General features: G+C 42.9%; 1 protein-coding gene across 1 annotated transcript in view; it reads left to right on the top strand.

The window, feature by feature from the left end:
• The window catches only part of GLE1 (GLE1 RNA export mediator), a 1828321-nt gene that overhangs the window by 922834 nt on the left and 885621 nt on the right, over window positions 1-19866 (top strand). The window contains exon 8 of the mRNA XM_044058440.1: window positions 19018-19130. Within this exon, the coding sequence (XP_043914375.1) occupies window positions 19018-19130 (113 nt within the window). The remainder of the gene's footprint in view (window positions 1-19017; window positions 19131-19866) is intronic.

Below are 19866 nucleotides of genomic sequence, written 5' to 3' on the forward strand. Positions count from 1 at the left end.
GGACCTTAATTTAGTCCTAACTTCTTTAATTCTGCACCCTTTTGAACCAGCAGCTTCCTGCTTCATCAAGTTTCTATCTTGGAAGACACTTTTTCTGGTAGCTATCACTTCAGCTAGCGTGTCTCAGAACTCCAGGCACTATGTGTTCGTCCTCCCTACCTGGTGTTTCACAAGGACAGAGTTGCTCCGAGGACTAATCCTTCGTTTCTTCTTAGTCTGCTCAGAAAATAATTTAAACCATTCTATAGATCTCCCTGTGTTCTTCCCAAATCATAGCAACAAGGCAGAGTACAAACTTCAATTGGATGTTCATAGACTATTGCGTTTTTACCTGCACAGAACTAAAGAAATAAGAAAGTCAGACCAATTATTCCTTTCTTATGCCTTAAACAAACAAGGTCTCCCAGTTTCCAAGGTGACCTTATCCAGATGGTTGTCCCACAATATTACTTTTATTTATCAGTTAAGGAACAAAGAGTTACCAATTAAACTGAAAGGTCATTCTACTAGGGTATTAGCCACCTCCGTAGCCTTTCAGTCTAGGTTGCCCATGGATTCCATCTGTGCAGCTGCCACATGGGCAAACTCTCATACCTTTATCTCTCATTACAAAGTGGATATGGTCTCCCAGAGCAGAGCTGACTTTGGTTCCACTGTTCTGAAGAGTCTGTTCCACTGAACCACCCAGGGTGTTAGGTGCTAGGGACGCTGTCCCAAACAGCAAGAATGAAGGCGAGATAGACAATTTAACATTAAGAAGTTACCTACCATAACGTTCAGTGTTAGTTGTCTTCATCTCGCCTTCTTTCTTGCGTCCCTCCCTCCGTCCCCCATCCTAGTAGATTGAGAGTTCCTTTTTTCACTGGCTGAGTATTCTTTTATTGTTATTCTTCTGGCCAGGTCTTCCTAAACTATTCTAGATATTAGAATGCTGGGAACAATCCGTTTTTGATAACTGTTTTTTCTCTTGTGTCTGGTTTAGCTGTTTCAAACAAGATCTGGGTAGCTATCGCTAGGCATTATGGGATAAGGGGTAGCCTCGAGCCAGTAAACAGCTTTCGAGCTATTGAAGATGGCTTGAGTCGGAGCTGAGGATCGGCTCCGATCCCAAACAGCAGGAAAGGAGGCGAGATGAAGACAACTAACATAGAACGTTATGATAGGTACATAACTTCTTATTACATTTATTGGATGTTCACAGACAATTATGTTTTTACCTGCATAGAACAAAAGACATAAGAAAAAACAGTTTCCTTTGCGGACTTAAAATTGGGAAAAACAGTTGCCAAGTAACCTTAGCCAGATGGCTGATGACTGATCGATTGTTTATCATTTTTTTTTATAAAAATTGGGTTTTACATTACCACAACCAGTATGAGCCCATTCAGCTAGATCCATGACAACGTCTTCAGTTTTGATTTCTGAGGTCTATGGATGACTTATGTGGATCAGCTACTTGGGCTACTCCCCATACTTTTGTTACTCATTATAAATTGGATCTCGTCTCCAGAGGGTAGAACCTCTTTTGGTTCAGCTGTGCTCAGGAACATCCTTCCTTAAGCCCACCCAGGATTTTAAGTAGCTGGGGAATCTGTCCCATCAGTTGAGGATAGAATGAAAGTTGACATCAAATAAAGAAGTTGCGTATTTACCATAACATTTTCCATTTGTGTTGTCCATTTTCATTCTTCCTAAAATTCTCACCTACCATCCCCCATCCTTTGCAAACTTCTCGAAGAATGAAGCTTTAGGCTACATACTGTCTTTTGTATTAAGCTCCAGATATAATCTTTTTAAGTACTGACTACATGCAAATTTTCATCTCCTTTATCTCATCATCATCATCCCCATTTTTCCCATTTACATGGGGTCGGGGTATCGTATTAACTGTCGCCAACTCTTTCGGTTCAGTGCCACTCTCCTGCCTTCTTCAACACTCATGCCTGACTGTCGCAGATCTTCTTTCACACAGTCCATCCACCTCTTTGCTGGACACCCTCGCTTCCTCTTACCTTCTTCCTGTCTGTCCCAAATCTCCCTCACCAGATTGTCTTCTGCTTTTCTACACATGTGCCCATACCATTGTAATCTGTTCCCTTGATCTTTTCTGCAGTTGGAGCTACTTTGGCTTCTACTCTTATGTCCTCATTTCTTCGCCTGTCCCGCAGTGTGCATCCTTTCTCAGGCACTTCATTTCCATCACCTCTAGCTTCTTCAACTGTTCTGCCTTTACTGCTCAGGTTTCTGTACCATACATTAGTACTGGTTGCACCACTGTCTTGTACATCTTACTTTTCAGCTTCTTTGGCATTCTTCTGTCATAGACTACACCTGATACTCTATGCCAGTTGGCTGCAGCCCCTCTGATTCTAGCTTTGACCTCTTCATTCAGACTACCCTTCTCCTCAACCACCCCTCCCAGATACTTGAATCTGTTTACCTGTTCCACTATCTTCCCATCTATCTCTATTCTCAGCTTCTTCTGATTTCCCCAATCTGCTGCCATTACCACTGTCTTATCTGTGTTTAGTTTCATCCCATGTGCCTTCAGATTTGCATTCCATTCTCCTATCCTTTGCTGAAGTTCTAGATCAGAGTCTGCCTGTACTGCCACATCGTCTGCATACAGCAGCTTTGTTGCTCTGACCCCTCCAACCTGTTTGCTGATGTAGTCCATTACCAGTATGAACAGCAGTGGGCTCAGAGCTTGAACACTGGTGTACACCCACTCCCACTGGGAACCCCTCAGTGAGGCCAAACACTGTTCGTACTTGAGTCACTAGGTCCTTGTACATAGCCTGTACTAATTCTACCAATGTTTCTGGGACTTCAAACCACCGCAGTACTGCCCAGATCAGCTTTCTTGGGACCTTGTCATATGCTTTCTCCAAGTCTAGGAAAGCCCAGTTTGACTCTCTCCTCTTCTCTAGTTTCTTCTCAAGTATCTGTCTCGGTGCAAACATCGGGTCAGTTGTGCTGCATCCTGATCTGAATCCGAACTGTTCATCTCCCATCTTACATTCTACTATTCTGCGTATCCGTTTATCAATCACCCTCTCCAGAACTTTGATGCCTCTGTACTGTCCACAGTTGTGGATGTCCCCTTTGTTCTTGTACACTGGCATGAGTATGCTTATTCTCCAGTCATCTGGGATACGCCTTTCTCTCCACACTGCAATTAGTACCCTCAGGAGCCATTTCTCCCCTAGCTCACCCAGCATCTTTATCATATCTGCTTTGACCTCATCTGAGCCTGCTGCTTTCCCCGACTTCATTTTCCTTAGTGCTGCTCTTACTTCTTCTAAGCTGGGCTCCTCTTCTACTCTCATTGTAGGCTGTTTCTGGGCTTCTGCATAGTTAATATTTCATTTCTGGCAAAAATCAGCAGACAAGATATGAAGGTAACAGGGTTGATGCATTATGGGTAAGGGAGACATTAGAGAGTTCTTGATTGCCACAAGCTTCAGCAACAGTTGACTCAGATCCAAGGGATCACACCCAAACCAATCAATTGGGGAAGAATGAAAATGGACAGCACAAATGGAATATTATAAGTGCATAACTTTTTTTTTCTAACCCAGTAGGGAATAACCAACAGTGCTTTAAATTATGCAAGCTTCAAATCTTTCCAAGACAGAGGCCCAGAATTTCACTGAGTGTTTGTGTCACTTGAGACAATTTAACTACTGAAAACAACAGATGTGAAATGAGCAGCCTAGATAATGTGTCCACCTCATGTAAAACAAAAACACCTGAAGAAGCCATGACCCTAGTGGAGTGTGCTTTATCCTTGCATACTAATGATTTCCCATGGTGTGCATAGCAGAAGGTAATAGCTGTGGAAATCCAGGCTGGGATGGTCTGTTTTGTTACTGCTTTCCCCAAGGCCCTGTGGTGGAAGGAGACAAGCTGGTGTTATTTTCTGATGGACTTAATCTTGTGCAGGTAGAACCTTAGCTGTCTGTGCACATCCGGGGAGTTTGACTGTCACTTTGTGGGTGGGGGAAGCAGGTGGAGAGGTGTATGGCTTGGTTTAAGGAAAGATCTTTGACCACCTTGGGTACGAAGGATGGATTTGTCCTAAGGGTTACCCTGTCTTTGTGGAATATGAGGAAGGGGGGGTGGCCATAAGAGCTTGTAATTCAGACATTCTTCTAGCTGAAGCTATAGCCACAAGGAGTACAGTTTTCTATGTGCAGTATTTCAGGGAAGCCTTATATGCTAGTTCAAAGGGGGGGGGGTTCCATGAGCTTCTCCAAAACAAAATTCAGGTCCCATGGAGGAGGGATAGGCTTCCTGGGGAAAGAGCAACTTCGTGAATAATCTGGAAGCCAGAGGGGGTTCCAGAGGCAGACAAGTTGAAATGGCAAATAGATGAGCCTTAATGGAGGAATATGCTAATCCTGTCTGTAGAGGTCACACAGAGGACTGTACTAAAGAGACCTCGCTCTGTAATGGGTCCAACTGTCTTTGGCTACACTGTATGGAGAATCGTTTTCCACTTGGATACATAAGATCTCCTTATATTATGTTTTCCTGGCCTCCTGCAGTACTATGAGCACATCCTCATTGTATAGGTGTCTGCAAGGGATCAGAATGTGTAGAGATTGCCATTGTGGATGGATTAAAATCCCTTGTCCTGTGTGAGAAGGTCCACTCTGTGGGGTAACTTCTGGTGATTCTCCTTGGTTAAATGCAAAAGGAGGGGAAATCAGTGCTGTATTGGCCAAAAGGGGGTCACCAGCAAGATTTTTGGTCTATTCTGCTGAATCTTCTGTAGGACTTACTGAATAAGAGGGGGGGGTGGTGAATGCGTAGAGAAACATCCCCTTCCAAGAAATTGAAAAGGCATCCATTGCCCTCTCCAGAGGGTTAGGCATTCTGGTGCAGGAGGAGGGAAGTTGTCTGTTCATGAGGGAGGCAAATGGATCTATTTGAGGTGTACCTATCTGTGGACTAGATCCAGGAAAACATCCCTGTGGAGCATCCATACATTGGACTGTGACATGAACCTGCTTAAGGTGTCTGCCTGAGAGTTCTGTTATGAAGGGATGTAAACTGCCTGAAGTGTTCCTCCCTGTTTCATGGCCAGCTCCCACACTAGAAGAGCTAGTCCTCATAGCAAGTAAGATTTTGTTCGCCCATTTGTTGACATACCACAGAACTGTGGTATTGTCTGTGAATAGTTTGAGGACCCTGTTTCAGTTTGGGCTGAAAAGCCTTCAAAGCTAGAAGAATTGCTCTCATTTCTCTTACATTGATGTGCCCTTGTTTGTGGGAGTCTGACCTGGCACTCTGTACTTTTAAGGTGCCCAAAGTTGCTCCCCACCCCTGGTCTGAGGCATCTGTGTACATTTCCTGCATTGACAGCGGAGGTTGAAGAAATAGGCCCAGGTTGTGATTCACCTGAATCAACCACCATTGAATCTCTTTCTTGAGGCAGGGTAATAGGGGGATTTTTGTACTCCAGAGGATGAGAGTGCTGAGTCCAAATGGAATAGGGGTACCATTGAATCTCCTTATGTGTTGCCTTGCCAATGGTAATATTGGAATAGTGGAAGCCATGTGGCCCAGGAGCCTGAGGTACTGCCTGGCATTCATTTCTTTGATCTGAAGTACCAAGAGCAGATAACTGTGTTAAGTTTTCCACCTTTTGGGGTAGTAGGAATGCCTTTATGATATCTGTCTGAACCCTGCACCCTAAGAAGACTAGGTGCTGGGCAGGGGAAAGGTTGGACTTGGGATAGTTTGTGGAAACCCAGCGCCTGCAGGAGGAAGAGTTTTTTTTGCAAGTTGATCAGGAGGGATTCTTTGCAATTTGCCTGGAATAGCAGGTCATTTAGATAAGGGTAAATCTGGATCCCTTGAGTCCCGCAGAAGGCCATCACTAGTTCCAGGCACTTGAAGACCCTTGGTGCTTTAGAGAGACTGAAGGGCAAGGCTGATAATTGATAGTGAGAAGAGGCCACAAAGAAACAAAGGTATCTTCTGAAATGGGGACTTATGGGTTTGTGAAGGTAGGCATCTTTGATGACCAAGGTGACCATGAACCCCTGAGGCAAGGTCAAAGGGAAGAGCATTTGCAAGGTGAACATCCGGAAGGTGGGCACTTGAAGGAAAAGATTTAGGCGAGAGAGGTCCAGGATTGGTCTCCAAGATCCATCTTTTTTGGGACTAGAAAGAGCCTGCAATATAAGCCTTTTCCCTTTTCTGGCTGTGGAACAGGCTGGATGGTGCCCTAAGCCATGAGGTTGTGCAAAACGGTTTCAAGGAGAGGGAGCTGCTCGTTGACGGGCTGTGGATACCCCTCCCAGCTGGAGAAGTGATCAAAGTCATAAAGTACCCGTCTTCTATTATGGATAAGACCCACCTGTCTGTAGTGATGTGTCTCCACATCTAGAGACCGTGAGAAAGCCTTACTGATAGTGGGACGGGGGGGGGGGGTGATTCTAGACTGGCAGGTAGTCACAGGCGACCTGCCGTGTCTTGAAACTGAGGATTCTGTGCTGGTGGTTGTGTAGATCTGGTAGGAGTGCTTCCTGGCAGCTTTCTTGGGTCTGGGTGGGGAAGCTGGAGCAGAGTGCTTCCTAATAAATTGGATTTTAGACTGGTAGTTTCTATGAAACTTGGGGATAGGGGAGACAAACGAGTGTTATAGATCTTGTAGTTCCTTTCCCTTTTGTTGTAGAGTCTTAAATAGCTCTGCAGCCTTGGAACCAAACAGAGCCTGATGTCATCAGGTAGTGGCTTATGTCTTAGCCACAAATATCTTCTGAGGGCAGAAGCTGATGCAGCAGATGTTGCAGAAGCAGCAGCAGCATCATAGCTGCACCTAATGAAATATCTAGTGACCTGGGAGGTCAAGGAGATGAAACTGGACATTTGAGCTTTGGCTGGGGAATCAGGGATGTCAGAAAACTGTTTAGTGACTTTTTGCAAAATAGCTAGGGCATATTTGGACATGTGGGTCTGATAATTGATTGCCCTGAAAGCTTGGGTGGAGGATGTGTAGTCCTTTTTGCCCAATCCTCCATAGCCTTGCTGTCTTTGTCTGTAGGCAGGAGGGAAGGAAGGAGTGTGGATGCCTTGTCTGCGGAGACTGAGACTGGTCCTGGGTCACCTGCAGGACATTTCACAAATAATTTGCTCTCTTAGGATCTTTGTAGAACCTGTCAGGCCTACGGGGAGCAGGGGGCTGTGAGTCTGGGTTTCAAGGAAGCTGCACTGAAAGCATCAAGGAATGCTGGCATGGCAGTACTAGGGGGGAGTAGCTGAAGGAGCAGGGGAATCCATCATGGGAAGTTTATAGTACCTTTTCTGTACCTCTGTCATTTCAGATGAGTCCCATTTAAAATGATCCCTCATCTTAGCTATGGTTTCCCCAAAGGTGAGATCTTCTGCTGGGGAATCTGCTTCAGCAGATTCTTCCTCTGGGGAGGCATAACCTAGAGGGGACAGGAGTTGAGAAGCATAGGAGAGTGATTCCTCTAAAGACTGGGGGAGGGAGGGAGACTGGTGAATCTACTGAAGCAGGAGGTCTTTAGGCCATGAATCCATTAAAAAGGCTTTGCGAAAAAGACTGCAGATCTGGTTAAGTTTCCACAGTAGGAGAGGTATGCTTTCTCTTCTTCAGTAAGGAAGGCCTAGCCGGCATCTGGAATGGAATAGTCTTTGGGTCAGATGGCAGCGTGGTAGTGGAGGGATCTGCCTGGTCGGCCGATGCAAACCTGGGTTCCCCCTTGGGTCTGAAACCATCTGCAGGGCCTCTGTGGACATGCCTTCCACACAGGGTTCTGTGGCTTCCACATTGGTACCTGCTTTCCCTTTATCGGCATTAACAGATTGTTCCTCCAGGCTGACAGCCACAGGGTGAACTTCGTTAGGCAGAGGCACAGCTACGGTTACAGGCCATAGCGTCTTGGCCTTTTTCTTAAGTGTTTCAGTGGGCAGATCGGATGGCCCTTCCATGCCTAATGCTAACCGCTTGAGACGCTAACTCTTCACGTATATAATTAAGGCGTTGAGTCTGCTGTGGAGAGTTTTTGGGATGAAGCCCTGGCAAATGGGGCAGGCCTTATGGTCATGGGGCAATCCTAAGCAAAAGCAGGGGAGTCCGTGGGCATCCTTATGGGGAATCTGACGCTTGCACTTGCCCTTTCTGGATGACATGAACAAAACAGTAGCATGCAATGAGTCAAAAATAAAGGGTTCCTAACTGGGTACTTATCTCAAAGATCCTATATCCAACAGCCAATATGGCAGGAAGAGCTGACGTTCGACTGGCAGCAGAGAAGATGTTCTTCGTGTTTCACTGTTGCAGTCATTACATTTGGGTAATCTGCTGGCAGGTTGCCCTAATTCAGCCTGAATTCCAAAGTCTTGGGTCCTGTGTCGGTTACTATCTCCTCTTCCATGACATCCGGTCGTCACTGGTATAAAACAAGCAGCCAACGCCATTTTCTCCAGTCTTTCTTGCCACTCGGTGCCCGAAGCAGAAGCATTTTGCAAGTGCCGGTCGGCCTACTCCTGAAATATTCGAGTTTGAGTTTCAGAACTGAAGTCTTCACTAAAGCTAAGTACCCCATTGGGGAAACTTTTTTTCTTGCTCCATACCGATGTCAGAAAAAGTTAATAATTGTGTTACTTGTGGGAAGCAAATACCTCATAAGGATTTCCATTTGTACTGTATTCCTTGCCTAGGTCCTGATAACAACATGCTTGGCTGTTGGTTTTGTGCTAGATTTAACCAACGCAGTATTAAGCGTCAGTATATTTTTGCCTCGAAGTATTTTGGAAACAGATGTAACTACCCAGAAATGTCATCTGATAGCAATCCGATTACCGGAATACAAAAAAATCAGAAATAAAAGGACAGAGACAGACAGTCGAGGTCCAAAACCGACGACGAAGCTTCTCCTAAGCCAGTTGCCAGTACTCAGTGAGGCGCTTTCGCAGCCCCTAATACCCACTACTTTCGAGTTGCAGGCACCTACCGAGACCCATGTGGAGTCCGGCATGCCTCGAGATACTCAAAGTATTGGACCCACGGATGTATCTTCCTCGGATGGGTCCGGAACCGCTGAGCAGGCACCGGCTTCTGAGGGTGTATTCAGGCCTCAACATTTTTATATCAAACCAACAACAGCTGCAATATCAAAGACAAAAGCAACTTCTAAAACTAAAAAAATGACGCATGCGCCACGTGCACAGGCCGCTATGCCTATAAAACAGATTATCAAAATGGCTGAAGACCTTATTACCTTGATCAGGGGTTCCCATCCCCCCCCCTGATAAGAGGCCTAGGCAAGACACTGATTATGAATCTTCAGATCAGGTTTCTATTTCTTCTGATTCCTTTTCTGATCAGGAATTGTCTATACCTCCCTATGAGGATTCTGATGCAGAGGAGTATATACCATCTGCATCACCTCCTGAGGATTATTCATTTGGAGAAACCTTGCATACTTTGAGGGAGCATTTTCTCTGGGAGAGTCAAGATTTCTCAGAATCAAAAAAGAGGCTCAGGGATTTCCTTCTTCTCTCTCAGCACAGGCCTTTAGCCATACCCCCTGTTTTGGACATTGTGGATGATGTGTTTTCGGAGTCAAGCTTTGACCCCTGACTCCTTACCTCCGGGAGCTCCCAGCAAGCCTGACAGATATTCCAGGGTCCCTGACTCTCACAAATTTTTATTTAGAAACCCTGCTGCTGATCCTGAAACTATTTCACAGGGTCCAAAGGGAGTCAAGGCCTCAACAGCAAAAAATTCTACCCCCTCTGACAGAGATTCAAGGGCACTGGATAGATGGTGACAAAAAGGTTTATACATATGCAGCCTTGGCAATTAGGGCCTTAAACTGCCAGTTTCATATACTCAAGTATCAACAACATGTTATAGGATTGCTGAAACAGAAAATTATGTTGATTTCTGAATGTGCAGAAAATAAAGAATTGCAGGAATTATTGCATGCAGCTGAACAGGTTGGAAAGCATACTTTGCAATGTGGTTTTGATTCCTTAGAGGCCTCCTGCAGGGCCGCAGTTACTGGATCTGTGATTAGAAGGCATACCTGGCTAAAAGAGCAAAATTTGCCTGATCATGTTAAAGCTAAATTACTGGATGCACCTTTACAGCATGATACTCTGTTTGGTATTAAGGCAGAAGAGGTTTTTAAAGAAAATGGAAGACAAAGCTAAGTCTATGCAAACTGTAAAAACTTCTTACAAGTGCAGCCACCAAGATTCAGTAGACACTGTCCTACAAAAAATTGGTCCTTTCCTGTGCCAGACAGAGCTCAAAGGGGCAAATCCAGATGCCCTAAGGGTTCCAGATACCAGGAACACGATTCTTACAGGTCAAAGCAATGGGGTGCTTCTACCTCCAAATCTGGAGGAGATAAAGCACAAACCTACAGAAGACAGTCCCAATGACATCCCTCTGCTTTCACCAAGCACTTACCTTTTGGCAGCACCCTTAGGGGGAAAATTAACACTTTTTGCTCAGAATTGGCAGTTAATAACCCAAGACAAGTGGGTTCTAAACATAGCATCACAGGGATACAGATTCCGTTTCCATACTCTGCTGATGGCAAACGGTTGGCCGGATCTGCCAAAAAATCAATGGGCAGAGGCACAGAAACAGGTTACGTCCCTCATGGATATGGGGGCCATTCAGCCAGTACCAGAACAGGAAAAAGGGCAAGGTTTTTACTCGACTGTTCTTGGTACCCAGAAAGGACAAGGCCTGGTGGCCAATACTGGATTTATCGATTTTGAACACATACCTGGACATTCCAAAATTCAAAATTCTGACTTTGCAGCAGCTTCTGCCCATGCTGGACAAGAATGCTTGGCTGGTGACATTAGACCTAAAAGAGGCATACCTGCAGGTCCTAATAAGGCAATTGTGCAGAAGATAACTCAGATTCAAGGCTGGCTTAATTCATTACTGATTCTCTGCACTGCCCTTTGGCTTATCTACTGCGCCCAGGGTCTTTACAAAGTGCCTGGCATCAGTAATTGCTTTTTTGCAGACAAAGAAGTATACAAAAATATATCCTTACTTGGACGACTGTCTCATTCAAGCAGAGAACAAGGACATTCTTCTTCAACACCTGGAGTTTGTGAAAAGGCTACTAACATGCCTAGGGTACACAATAAACGAAAATAAATCACAACTGGTACCCTCTCAAAAATTAACATTCCTGGGTGCAAGCTTGAATACAACTGCCCAGATGGCTTATCTCACACCAGACAAAGGCAACTGACTATTTACTTCAAACTGATGGCAACAAAAACCCAGCTATCTGCAAGACAAACTCTGCAGGCTTTGGGCTTCATGGCATCCTGCATCCTGCTGATTCCATATGCAAGACTGCATATGAGGAAACTTCAGTGGTACCTAAAAAGTTTATGGAGTCAACATTATCACAGTCTGGAAACAATGATTCCTCTCATTCCCTCCCTACAACAGGAGTTTCTATGGCGGGCAAAGGCATGTCACCAAAACATGGGACGGGCCTTCACGCTACCCCCCTGCCCAGCCAAACCTTAACAGACACATCATATTATACCTGGGGGGCCCACATGGCGGGAAGATGCATTCAGGGCATATGGACCCCAAAACAAATGCATCTACATATCAACCAAAAAGAGATGCTAGCTGTTCAGAATGCTCTGACAGCTTTCAAGGACTTACTTCATCCAGGACAACTACTGATAAAGAAGGACAACACCATAGTTATGTGGTATATAAACAAGCAGGGAGTCAAGCATTCATACCCCCTTTGAAGATTAGCCATGGCACTGTGGGACACAGCTTTGACTTACCAAATACATCTTCAAGCTCAATTCCTGCCAGAAAAACAAAATTCTCTGGCAGACGATTTAAGCAGAAACCTTATGGACCCTCACAAGCGGAAACTAGATCCACAAGTCTTCAGCATGATAATAAAGAAATGGGGGAGCCCGGACATAGATCTATTTGCCTTTCCTCAAAATTATCATTTGAAAAGATTCTGCACAAGGACTTGTCACAGACAAGCATGGAAAGTTGACGCCCTATCCTTCAGTTGGAAAAACCTATCAGTTTACGCCTTTCCTCCTCTGCCTCTTCTTCCCAGGGTCCTTCTAAAAGTCAGACAAGAGAAACCAAAGATGATACTAATTGCCCTGGACTGGCCCCTCCAATACTGGTACCCAGTCCTAAGGAACTTGTCTCAATACCCAGCTTGGACCTTACCTCAAAGACCTCAACTACTGTCCCAGCAAAACAATCAGATCCTGCACAATCAACTCCAGACACTGAACCTGGCAGCATGGCTGATCATGTAGTCATACAAACTACACCTCTCAGTAAAGCTGTGATGGATGTCATTTTGGGAGCCAGAAGGCCTAGTACTAGAAAATCTTATGCTGATAAATGGAAGAGATTCTGTGCTTGGAGACAAGCACAAGGAACTGATACAGCAGAACCAAATATTCCTCAGATATTACAATACTTGACTGAGATGCTTGACAAAGGCCTATCTTTTTCATCAATTAAAATCCATGCCTCTGCCATTTCGGCTCAGTACAATACAGAGCCACCAATCTTTTCTCATCCTTTACAAAAGCAGTATCTTAGAGGAGCCAAAAATTTAAGGCCTCCTAGAAGATCACCAATACCTGCATGGGACCTCAATTATGTGTTGGAAAAGCTCACCCTGCCTCCATTTGAACCAGCTGCTACTGCTGATATAAAGTTCTTATCATGGAAAACAGCTCTGCTACTAGCAATTACTTCGGCAAGAAGAGTCTCAGACCTACAGGCCCTCATGGCTGTGGAGCCTTTTATCATATTTTACCCAGACAGGGTGTCTCTGAGGACAAATTCTTCATTTATGCCTAAGGTGGTTTCCATTGTGGCTCTTAACCAAACAATTCATCTTCCAAACTTTTATCCAAATCCGCAGAACAAGGGGGAGAGAATTCTGCATTCCTTGGACATACACAGACAGCTAAGATTCTACTTGAGCAGGACTAAAGCTCTAAGAAAAACTGAGCAATTACTAGTGGCATATGCTGCAGGATCAGAAGGAAAGGCTATTTCAAAGTGGATAAGCCACTGCATTAGTTTCTGCTACTTACACCATGGCAAACCTGTGCCTAAGGTCATTAGGTCTCATTCCCCCAGAGCTGCAGCTACTTCAGCAGGCTTTCTCAGAGGAGTACCAACCAAAGACATTCTAGAGGCTGCTACTTGGAGTTCTGTTCACAACTTTACAAAGCATTGTCATTTGCCTCTCTACTCTAAGTCCAGGGCAGGCTTTGCCACTGCAGTTCTGCAGGACGTTATAGCCGCACCTAATGCTGTGTAGCTCCAGCCTCCCATCCATAGCTTTGGGATTCTACCCAAATGTAATGACTGCAACAGTGAAACACGAAGAATATAGTACAGTTGTGTACATGTACAATAAATATAGATGTTCAAGTGTATTCACTGTTGCAGTCCAGTTTACCCGCCCGCCATCCCCCTTTCATTCTGGAGTTTCTTTCCTGCTCTCATATTCCACAACCTATGTGGTGCATTTGCTTGTAGATGAAGGTAAAGTTTGTATTGATGCATGTGTATATAGTTTTTATATATATATTTTTGCTACCTTTTTGGGGGCACCTGACATCTGTGGCAAGAAAAACTAAAGAAAATGACGTTGGCTGCTTGTTTTATACCCCTGACGTCATGGAAGAGGAGACAGCAACTGACGCAGGACCCAAGACTTAGGAATTCAGGCCGACTGAGGGCAACCTGCCAGCAGATTTACCCAAATGTAATGACTGCAACAGTGAATACACTCTAACACTTACATTTATGGTAAGTGTACACAGCTGTACATCACTTTTATGGCCCACGCTCATCTTGCCGTGTCAAACATCCCATGTACCTTGCAGTGATACAAACATTTGAAGACTGACCGGACGTTAAGATAGCAAGAGGAAACCCAAAAGTACAGAATACTACATCTGTCGTCTTCACTGTCTTGTCTTTTTTTTTTTTTTTTTTTTTTTTACGAATTAAATAGCTTTGTCTGGTATCTGGATGTGTTGTTGCCATGAGTCCCCTCTTTCTTGAATCTGATTGGTTAATCTCAGTTTAACCAGTCAGCACAGATTCAGCAGTGTGCCAGAAACCGGAGGAGAAATCCAGAACATACAAATTCCGTCTGTGCTGAGCCGTTACCGGGAAGCTTTATTTGAAGACAGTACTTCACTGAAACTGCATGTTTGTTAGGTATGTGTCACTTGGGCAAATGTTTAATTTTGGTGCCTGTGCATAACTCAACATTTTACTTAAGGAGTTGCTTGGCTGAAGGTTTCATTTTGGTGCTTGTACTTGCGTTACTGAAAGGGTTGCTTGAACAAATATTTCTTTTTGGTGCTTAGGCTTACCTCAACATTTTACTGAAGGGTCGCTTGGGTGAATGTTTCTCTTTGATGCTTGTAAATATGTTATTGAAGGGGTTGCATGGGTAAATTTTTAATTTTGGTGCTTCTACATACTGTACCTGGACGTTTTACTGAAGGGGTTTCTCTGGGAAATGTTTCATTTTGGTGCTTGTGTGTACCTGGACATAGTAATGAAGATGTTGCTTGGGGAAATTTAATTTGTGTATCAGAAAAGTGCTTGTGCATACATGGTCAGACTGCTGAAGTGACTGCTGGGTAAAATAATTTCTTGTGTCATTTTAGTGCTTGTGCATACACAATACAAACTAATGAAGAGGTTATGGTGGAAATTATTCTTTACAGTGTCAGTCTTTGGGAAATGTTTCATTTTGGTACTTGTGTATACCTGGACATGTCATGTCAAGTGATTTTTAGAATAGGATAGTGAGCCACTGAGTTATGTGCTTTGTCCAAGTGGGCTGCGATTAGAAGAGTTACAGAAACACTGCTTTAGATTATGTAGGCTTCAAATCTTTTCAGCCAAAGTTTGTATGTCACTTTTTATTGCATCTCTTCCTGTCTTAGCTATTAATTGTTCAGCCTCCTCTTTCTCTAACCTAGGCAAAATTAAGTTTTCCATAAAAACTTATGTTTTTACCTTTTTGTTTCCATATTCCTCTGCTTTATACAAATTTTTATAAAGTTCTGAAATCTCCATCTATAGGATTGCTGTTTGTCTTGTCATGGGTTCCCTAAGTTTAGTGATGGCCCTATTAACTTTTTTTCCTAAATTGCTGTGGTAAAAGTTTTGTGCTTTGCAGTTATCAAAAAAAGAAGAAAATCATTTTTAACTAGTAACCTTTTTAAACTTGTGTCTAATTTTCAAATGCTCCCTTACTTTTCCCTTTAGCACTGTGTAAGTTGCTCTTTCCTGTCCTGTGAGACTCCTCTTCAGCAATACTCAAACCCTTGTCAACCCCTCTAAATAATTACTATTACTTTCTAGTGTTTTTTTCCTTATTTCTACCATGCTTTTAAACTACATTTTTTATTTTACTGCATTCACTATCTATCCTTTCTGAAGACATTTTTCTCTTCCTTAACAATGCCAGAATCATTTTCACTAGCCATTTCTTATATTCCTCTTTTAGCAGATAAGTAGGAAAGCCCTAGTGTCTCATTTTTAGTTAATTACTCTGCATGTTTATCTGTGTGTGTGTGTGTGTGTGTGTGTGTTTGAGTGATCTGAAATAGTTAATAGGTACATCTCAAAGCTTTGGAGTAAGTGCACATGCTCTTGTGCAATTTAAATTATATCCAGTCTAATCCAGTTCTTGTATCTTGGAGAATAATTTGTAAATTATTTCTGATTCCTACTACTGAATTCACATCTTCCATATCAGATATTCTCATATGCTTCAGAAAACTACAGCAAGGAGAACTTATGAATTGTAAGTGTTATTGTGAAAATAGACCTTTTTGGTGTTTCAAAGTGTAGTTTTATGTACAACCCTGTAATTTCTTGCCTGAAGTAGTAACTGTCAGTGAACCAAACTGCCCATTTGTTTGTACTCTTTCCAAATTTGTATGACCAATGACAAAAAAGAAATGCCATACATTCTTTTGCTGTCCTTAGACAGCTGAGATATTGTTTGTATCGAACCAAGGAATCTAGGAAGACAGAATAACTGTTTATCTATTGTTGGAAATAGGAAGGAGAAGATAGTTTTCAAGCAAACTGCATCTAAATGTCTGGTTCAGCTCATGGTAAGCTGTTGCAGGGATAAGCTACATTTCTTTACCAGGATGCAACAGCCACTGCAGCCATTTTCAGTGTGGTGAGTCAGTGCACAAGACATTTTGGAGGCAGGTGCCTGGTTCTGTGTGCATACTATTTCATAGTATTACAGGTAAGACATTCTGTCCAGGGCCAGAGCTGATTTGCCTATGATGTGTTACAAGGGCCTTTCCAGCCTTCCTTTGGGAATTTTGCAACCTTCCACACACATCAAGCTTTGGAATGCAGGATTGCAATAGTAATCCATAAGAAGAGCATAATGCAGCTGTGTTAGAAATGTAGTAGAAGAGCATAAAGCAGCTGTGTTAGAAATGTAGTAGAAGAGCATAAAGCAGCTGTATTAAAAATTCAGTAGATATTTGAGTAGGATCACTGCTGCAGTATTATTTCCCCTCCCTCCATCAAGTGTTAACTCTGCAAGGCATTTGTGGCAGGTGGTAGGTACCTAGTCACTTTTTGCCCTTTCTACAGCTTTTTCCCTGTAAAGGTACTAAGGCTTCTCCTTCTATCCTGAGGAAATGGCTTTGAGTTTTCTTGACTGATATAGAAGGCAGGTCATAGAGGAGGATCTCCTCCTGACAATCTTCAGCCTCTGGCCAGGGGCAGACTTCAAAATGTTCTGCTTCTCACCTCTTTGGCTCAAAGTTATTAAAAAAAAAATATTGGTGCCTGATGCTACTCTATACTGTGAATGTTTCCGCACTTTAGGGAAGCTGCAGTTAGTCCAGCTGTGGAGGAAGGGTGCACAAGTCTGGAATTCTGTATAAATGTTTGGCCTTTGACTACGACAGAAACCCCAATATCTAGTACTTACAGTGGTGTTCCCACTCACAAATTTGCTGTTAGTTTTTAACATAGTAGTACTTATCTTTGAATTTGCCATTAGTATTGCCTTAATTTTCTTGTTCTTTAAGACTGTCTTAATTAGCCTTCACTTTAAGTAGTACGGTTTCAGAACTACATATCCTGATATATAATGAAATATACATAGTCTCCCATAAGTACAGGGTGGTATTCAAAGAACCAGTCACTCTTCTGTGAAAGAGTTTGTCTTGAGGCTGTCTTGAATAATTAATTTGTGCTCTTTTTTCAACCCAGCTTTACAGAATAAAGGGAACGGGTTCATGGACACAATGAACATACACAGGCAACTTCAGTGCTGTGCTAATAATAGTAAAGACTAGACTTTCTGATTAGCTTTTTGTCTCCTTTGTGCCAGGAGAACAGGCTAAACTAGTATAAAAAGTCTTTCCAGAAATGGATAGCCGGATGCACAACCCACACTTAGGACCAACATGGAAAGTATTGCTAGCCATTTTCAAGCACATTACACAAGGTTGTCCTCTTCAGAAGCATCCCTGCATGAAGTGTCTGAGGTAGTCACTTGGAAGTCTGGTTGCACCGTCTAAGCATTAAGCTAGGCACTTCAGTCTAGGAACTGGGTTTATTTCATCTCTGCTGTACTAACAACAGACTGTAGCTTTTCCATTCAGGTCTCCTGTCATTTATCATCTCCGTCATTGATACTCTTGTTCTTTATACATTAACTGCAGACATGTCATTACCATGACCCTAAAAAAGTAGTTAATAGAGTTATAAGAGAAAAAGTACTATAACACTGTACATTTGAATAAAACTGATGGTGTGGTAGCTCCTGTCATATTTTCTCCCTTAGATGAACTAGGTAATGTCTGTATTCTTCTCTCCAGGTTCAATCTGCCTTATGGTAATCTCATATATATGGTTAGTGAGAAAATTTTCAGTTTACTGGGGGTCCTTTCTTCAGATGTAAGGGAATTTAGAAGAATCTACCTTTTATATGTTTCAGATTGGTTACCCTAGGACTTAGTTTAGCTTATTTATTACTGCTGTCTTTTTTTTGATTGTGGTTCCCCTTGCCATTTTATGTAATTGAGGCCAAGGGTTAACGCACGTGTTGTGGACTTCCTGCTCTAAAACAGAAGTGGAAACAAAATGATGGTGATGAGGGCTGATTTCTGTTTAGTGGATGAGCTTCCAGATGTTCTTAGCTTGCATTGTATCCTTGAACCTGGCCTTAGGATATCCAACTGCTCTTTCCATCTGGTCAGAAGACTGACATTTTGGTCCCTTTCAGTGTGTTGCATTATTCTGTTACTTCATCTTCTATGATTACAGTGAATACACTCACAAAGCTGTACTTTACTGTTTGTGAAGGATGCATTTGTCAGGGATTGATTTCAATTTATTTGTTAATGGCATGATTAAAATCTGTGTAAATGTCCATGGGATGGGCAAGAATGGGGCAGGTGACCCTCTGAGGAATCTGCCATTTTTGCCTTTGAACTTTTCACAAAACCGAAGTCCTCCCTTCTTTGTGTTCTTCAAAAGAAATTTGCAGCTGTCAGGATCCTTTGTTTAAGTCCAGCTTGTTAGTTATGTGCAAAATAAGATATGTTAGTGGAATACAGTCTACAAGTGAATCTTTGCCATATACTCAATTCCTGCAGCATATCTAGGAACATTGTCATATTTAATGGTGCGCACAGTATCAAAAGTTGCTACATATTTTAACTCTTAAAATGTCTGAGCACCAGACCAGATCTGCTTTAACATGAGGAGATGCACATATTTTCTCGGTATGGTATGTTTAGTGCAGAAAAATAACCCTGATGATCAGGATGAATTTAGCAGCATAAGTTTTTATTAAATTGTCTAATATTCCATCTTTATTTTTTGAAGTGTAGGACATTTTCTGTGTTTCTCTGGAGAGGTTGCTATGGTTGTCCATCATTGCTACTTTTTCCCCCCAACAGGTCTCCAGACAAAGTCTGATAGAAGTTTACTGCAGTGGTATCAACAACTGCAGGATATGTGCAACCAGTGCTTCACTTCTTTTGATGTACTTAATAGTACTAAGGACCCTCAGGTAAGAAGAAAAGTTTTTAACTGTGTATTTTTTTTTTATTTTGTTTAATTGGACCACTTTTGTAGAAAAATTACTTGTATTACTATTTTCAGCAGCATTGTAATTTGTAAGAGCACCTTAACTACCTTTGCTGAATTTTCTTGGATTTAACCATTACTTCAGAACTTTTGCTAATAATGGATCTGATGTTGTCAAATTTCATTCACTCCCTCTACATATGAGTTCAGAACTGGTCCTGTGATCTGACTCTGCCGCTATTTCACAGCTCGTGGATACTACAGTCTCCTCCCATAACCATAATGCATGATTCCCCCTCATTCCCTAGATCTGATTTGCTGCCATTGTCTACAGACGTGATTGATGCAGTTCTCTGGTGTCAGTTTGAGAAGGTATAGGTTCATAGGTAGGTACTAGGCTACCGGCCCTAGGGCCCATACAAGCCTAGCCAAAAAATGTACCCTGGCTTTCGCCACCCAAGAAAATTATTTTCCTATGCCCCTGTCGAGCAGAGCCACAGAAGTGATCCCCGGGGTGAATTTCCCATTTCCCATCCAATCATCAAGATTTTTCTTGAAGAGTGCTAATGAGGAGCTCTGTTTGACATAGATAGGTAGTCTGTTCCAGAGTATGGGAAGTCTCTGGGACAGGAATCTATCCCTCCAGCATGTTTTGTTTATTGTGGTGACAAGGTTAAGGTCCCTTGAGCGTGTAGCTCGGAGGGATTGGGATTTCTTTA

Source organism: Protopterus annectens, chromosome 16.part0, assembly GCF_019279795.1.
Source record: "Protopterus annectens isolate FY-2018-M chromosome 16.part0, PAN1.0, whole genome shotgun sequence".
NCBI classification, from domain to species: Eukaryota; Metazoa; Chordata; order Ceratodontiformes; family Protopteridae; genus Protopterus; species Protopterus annectens.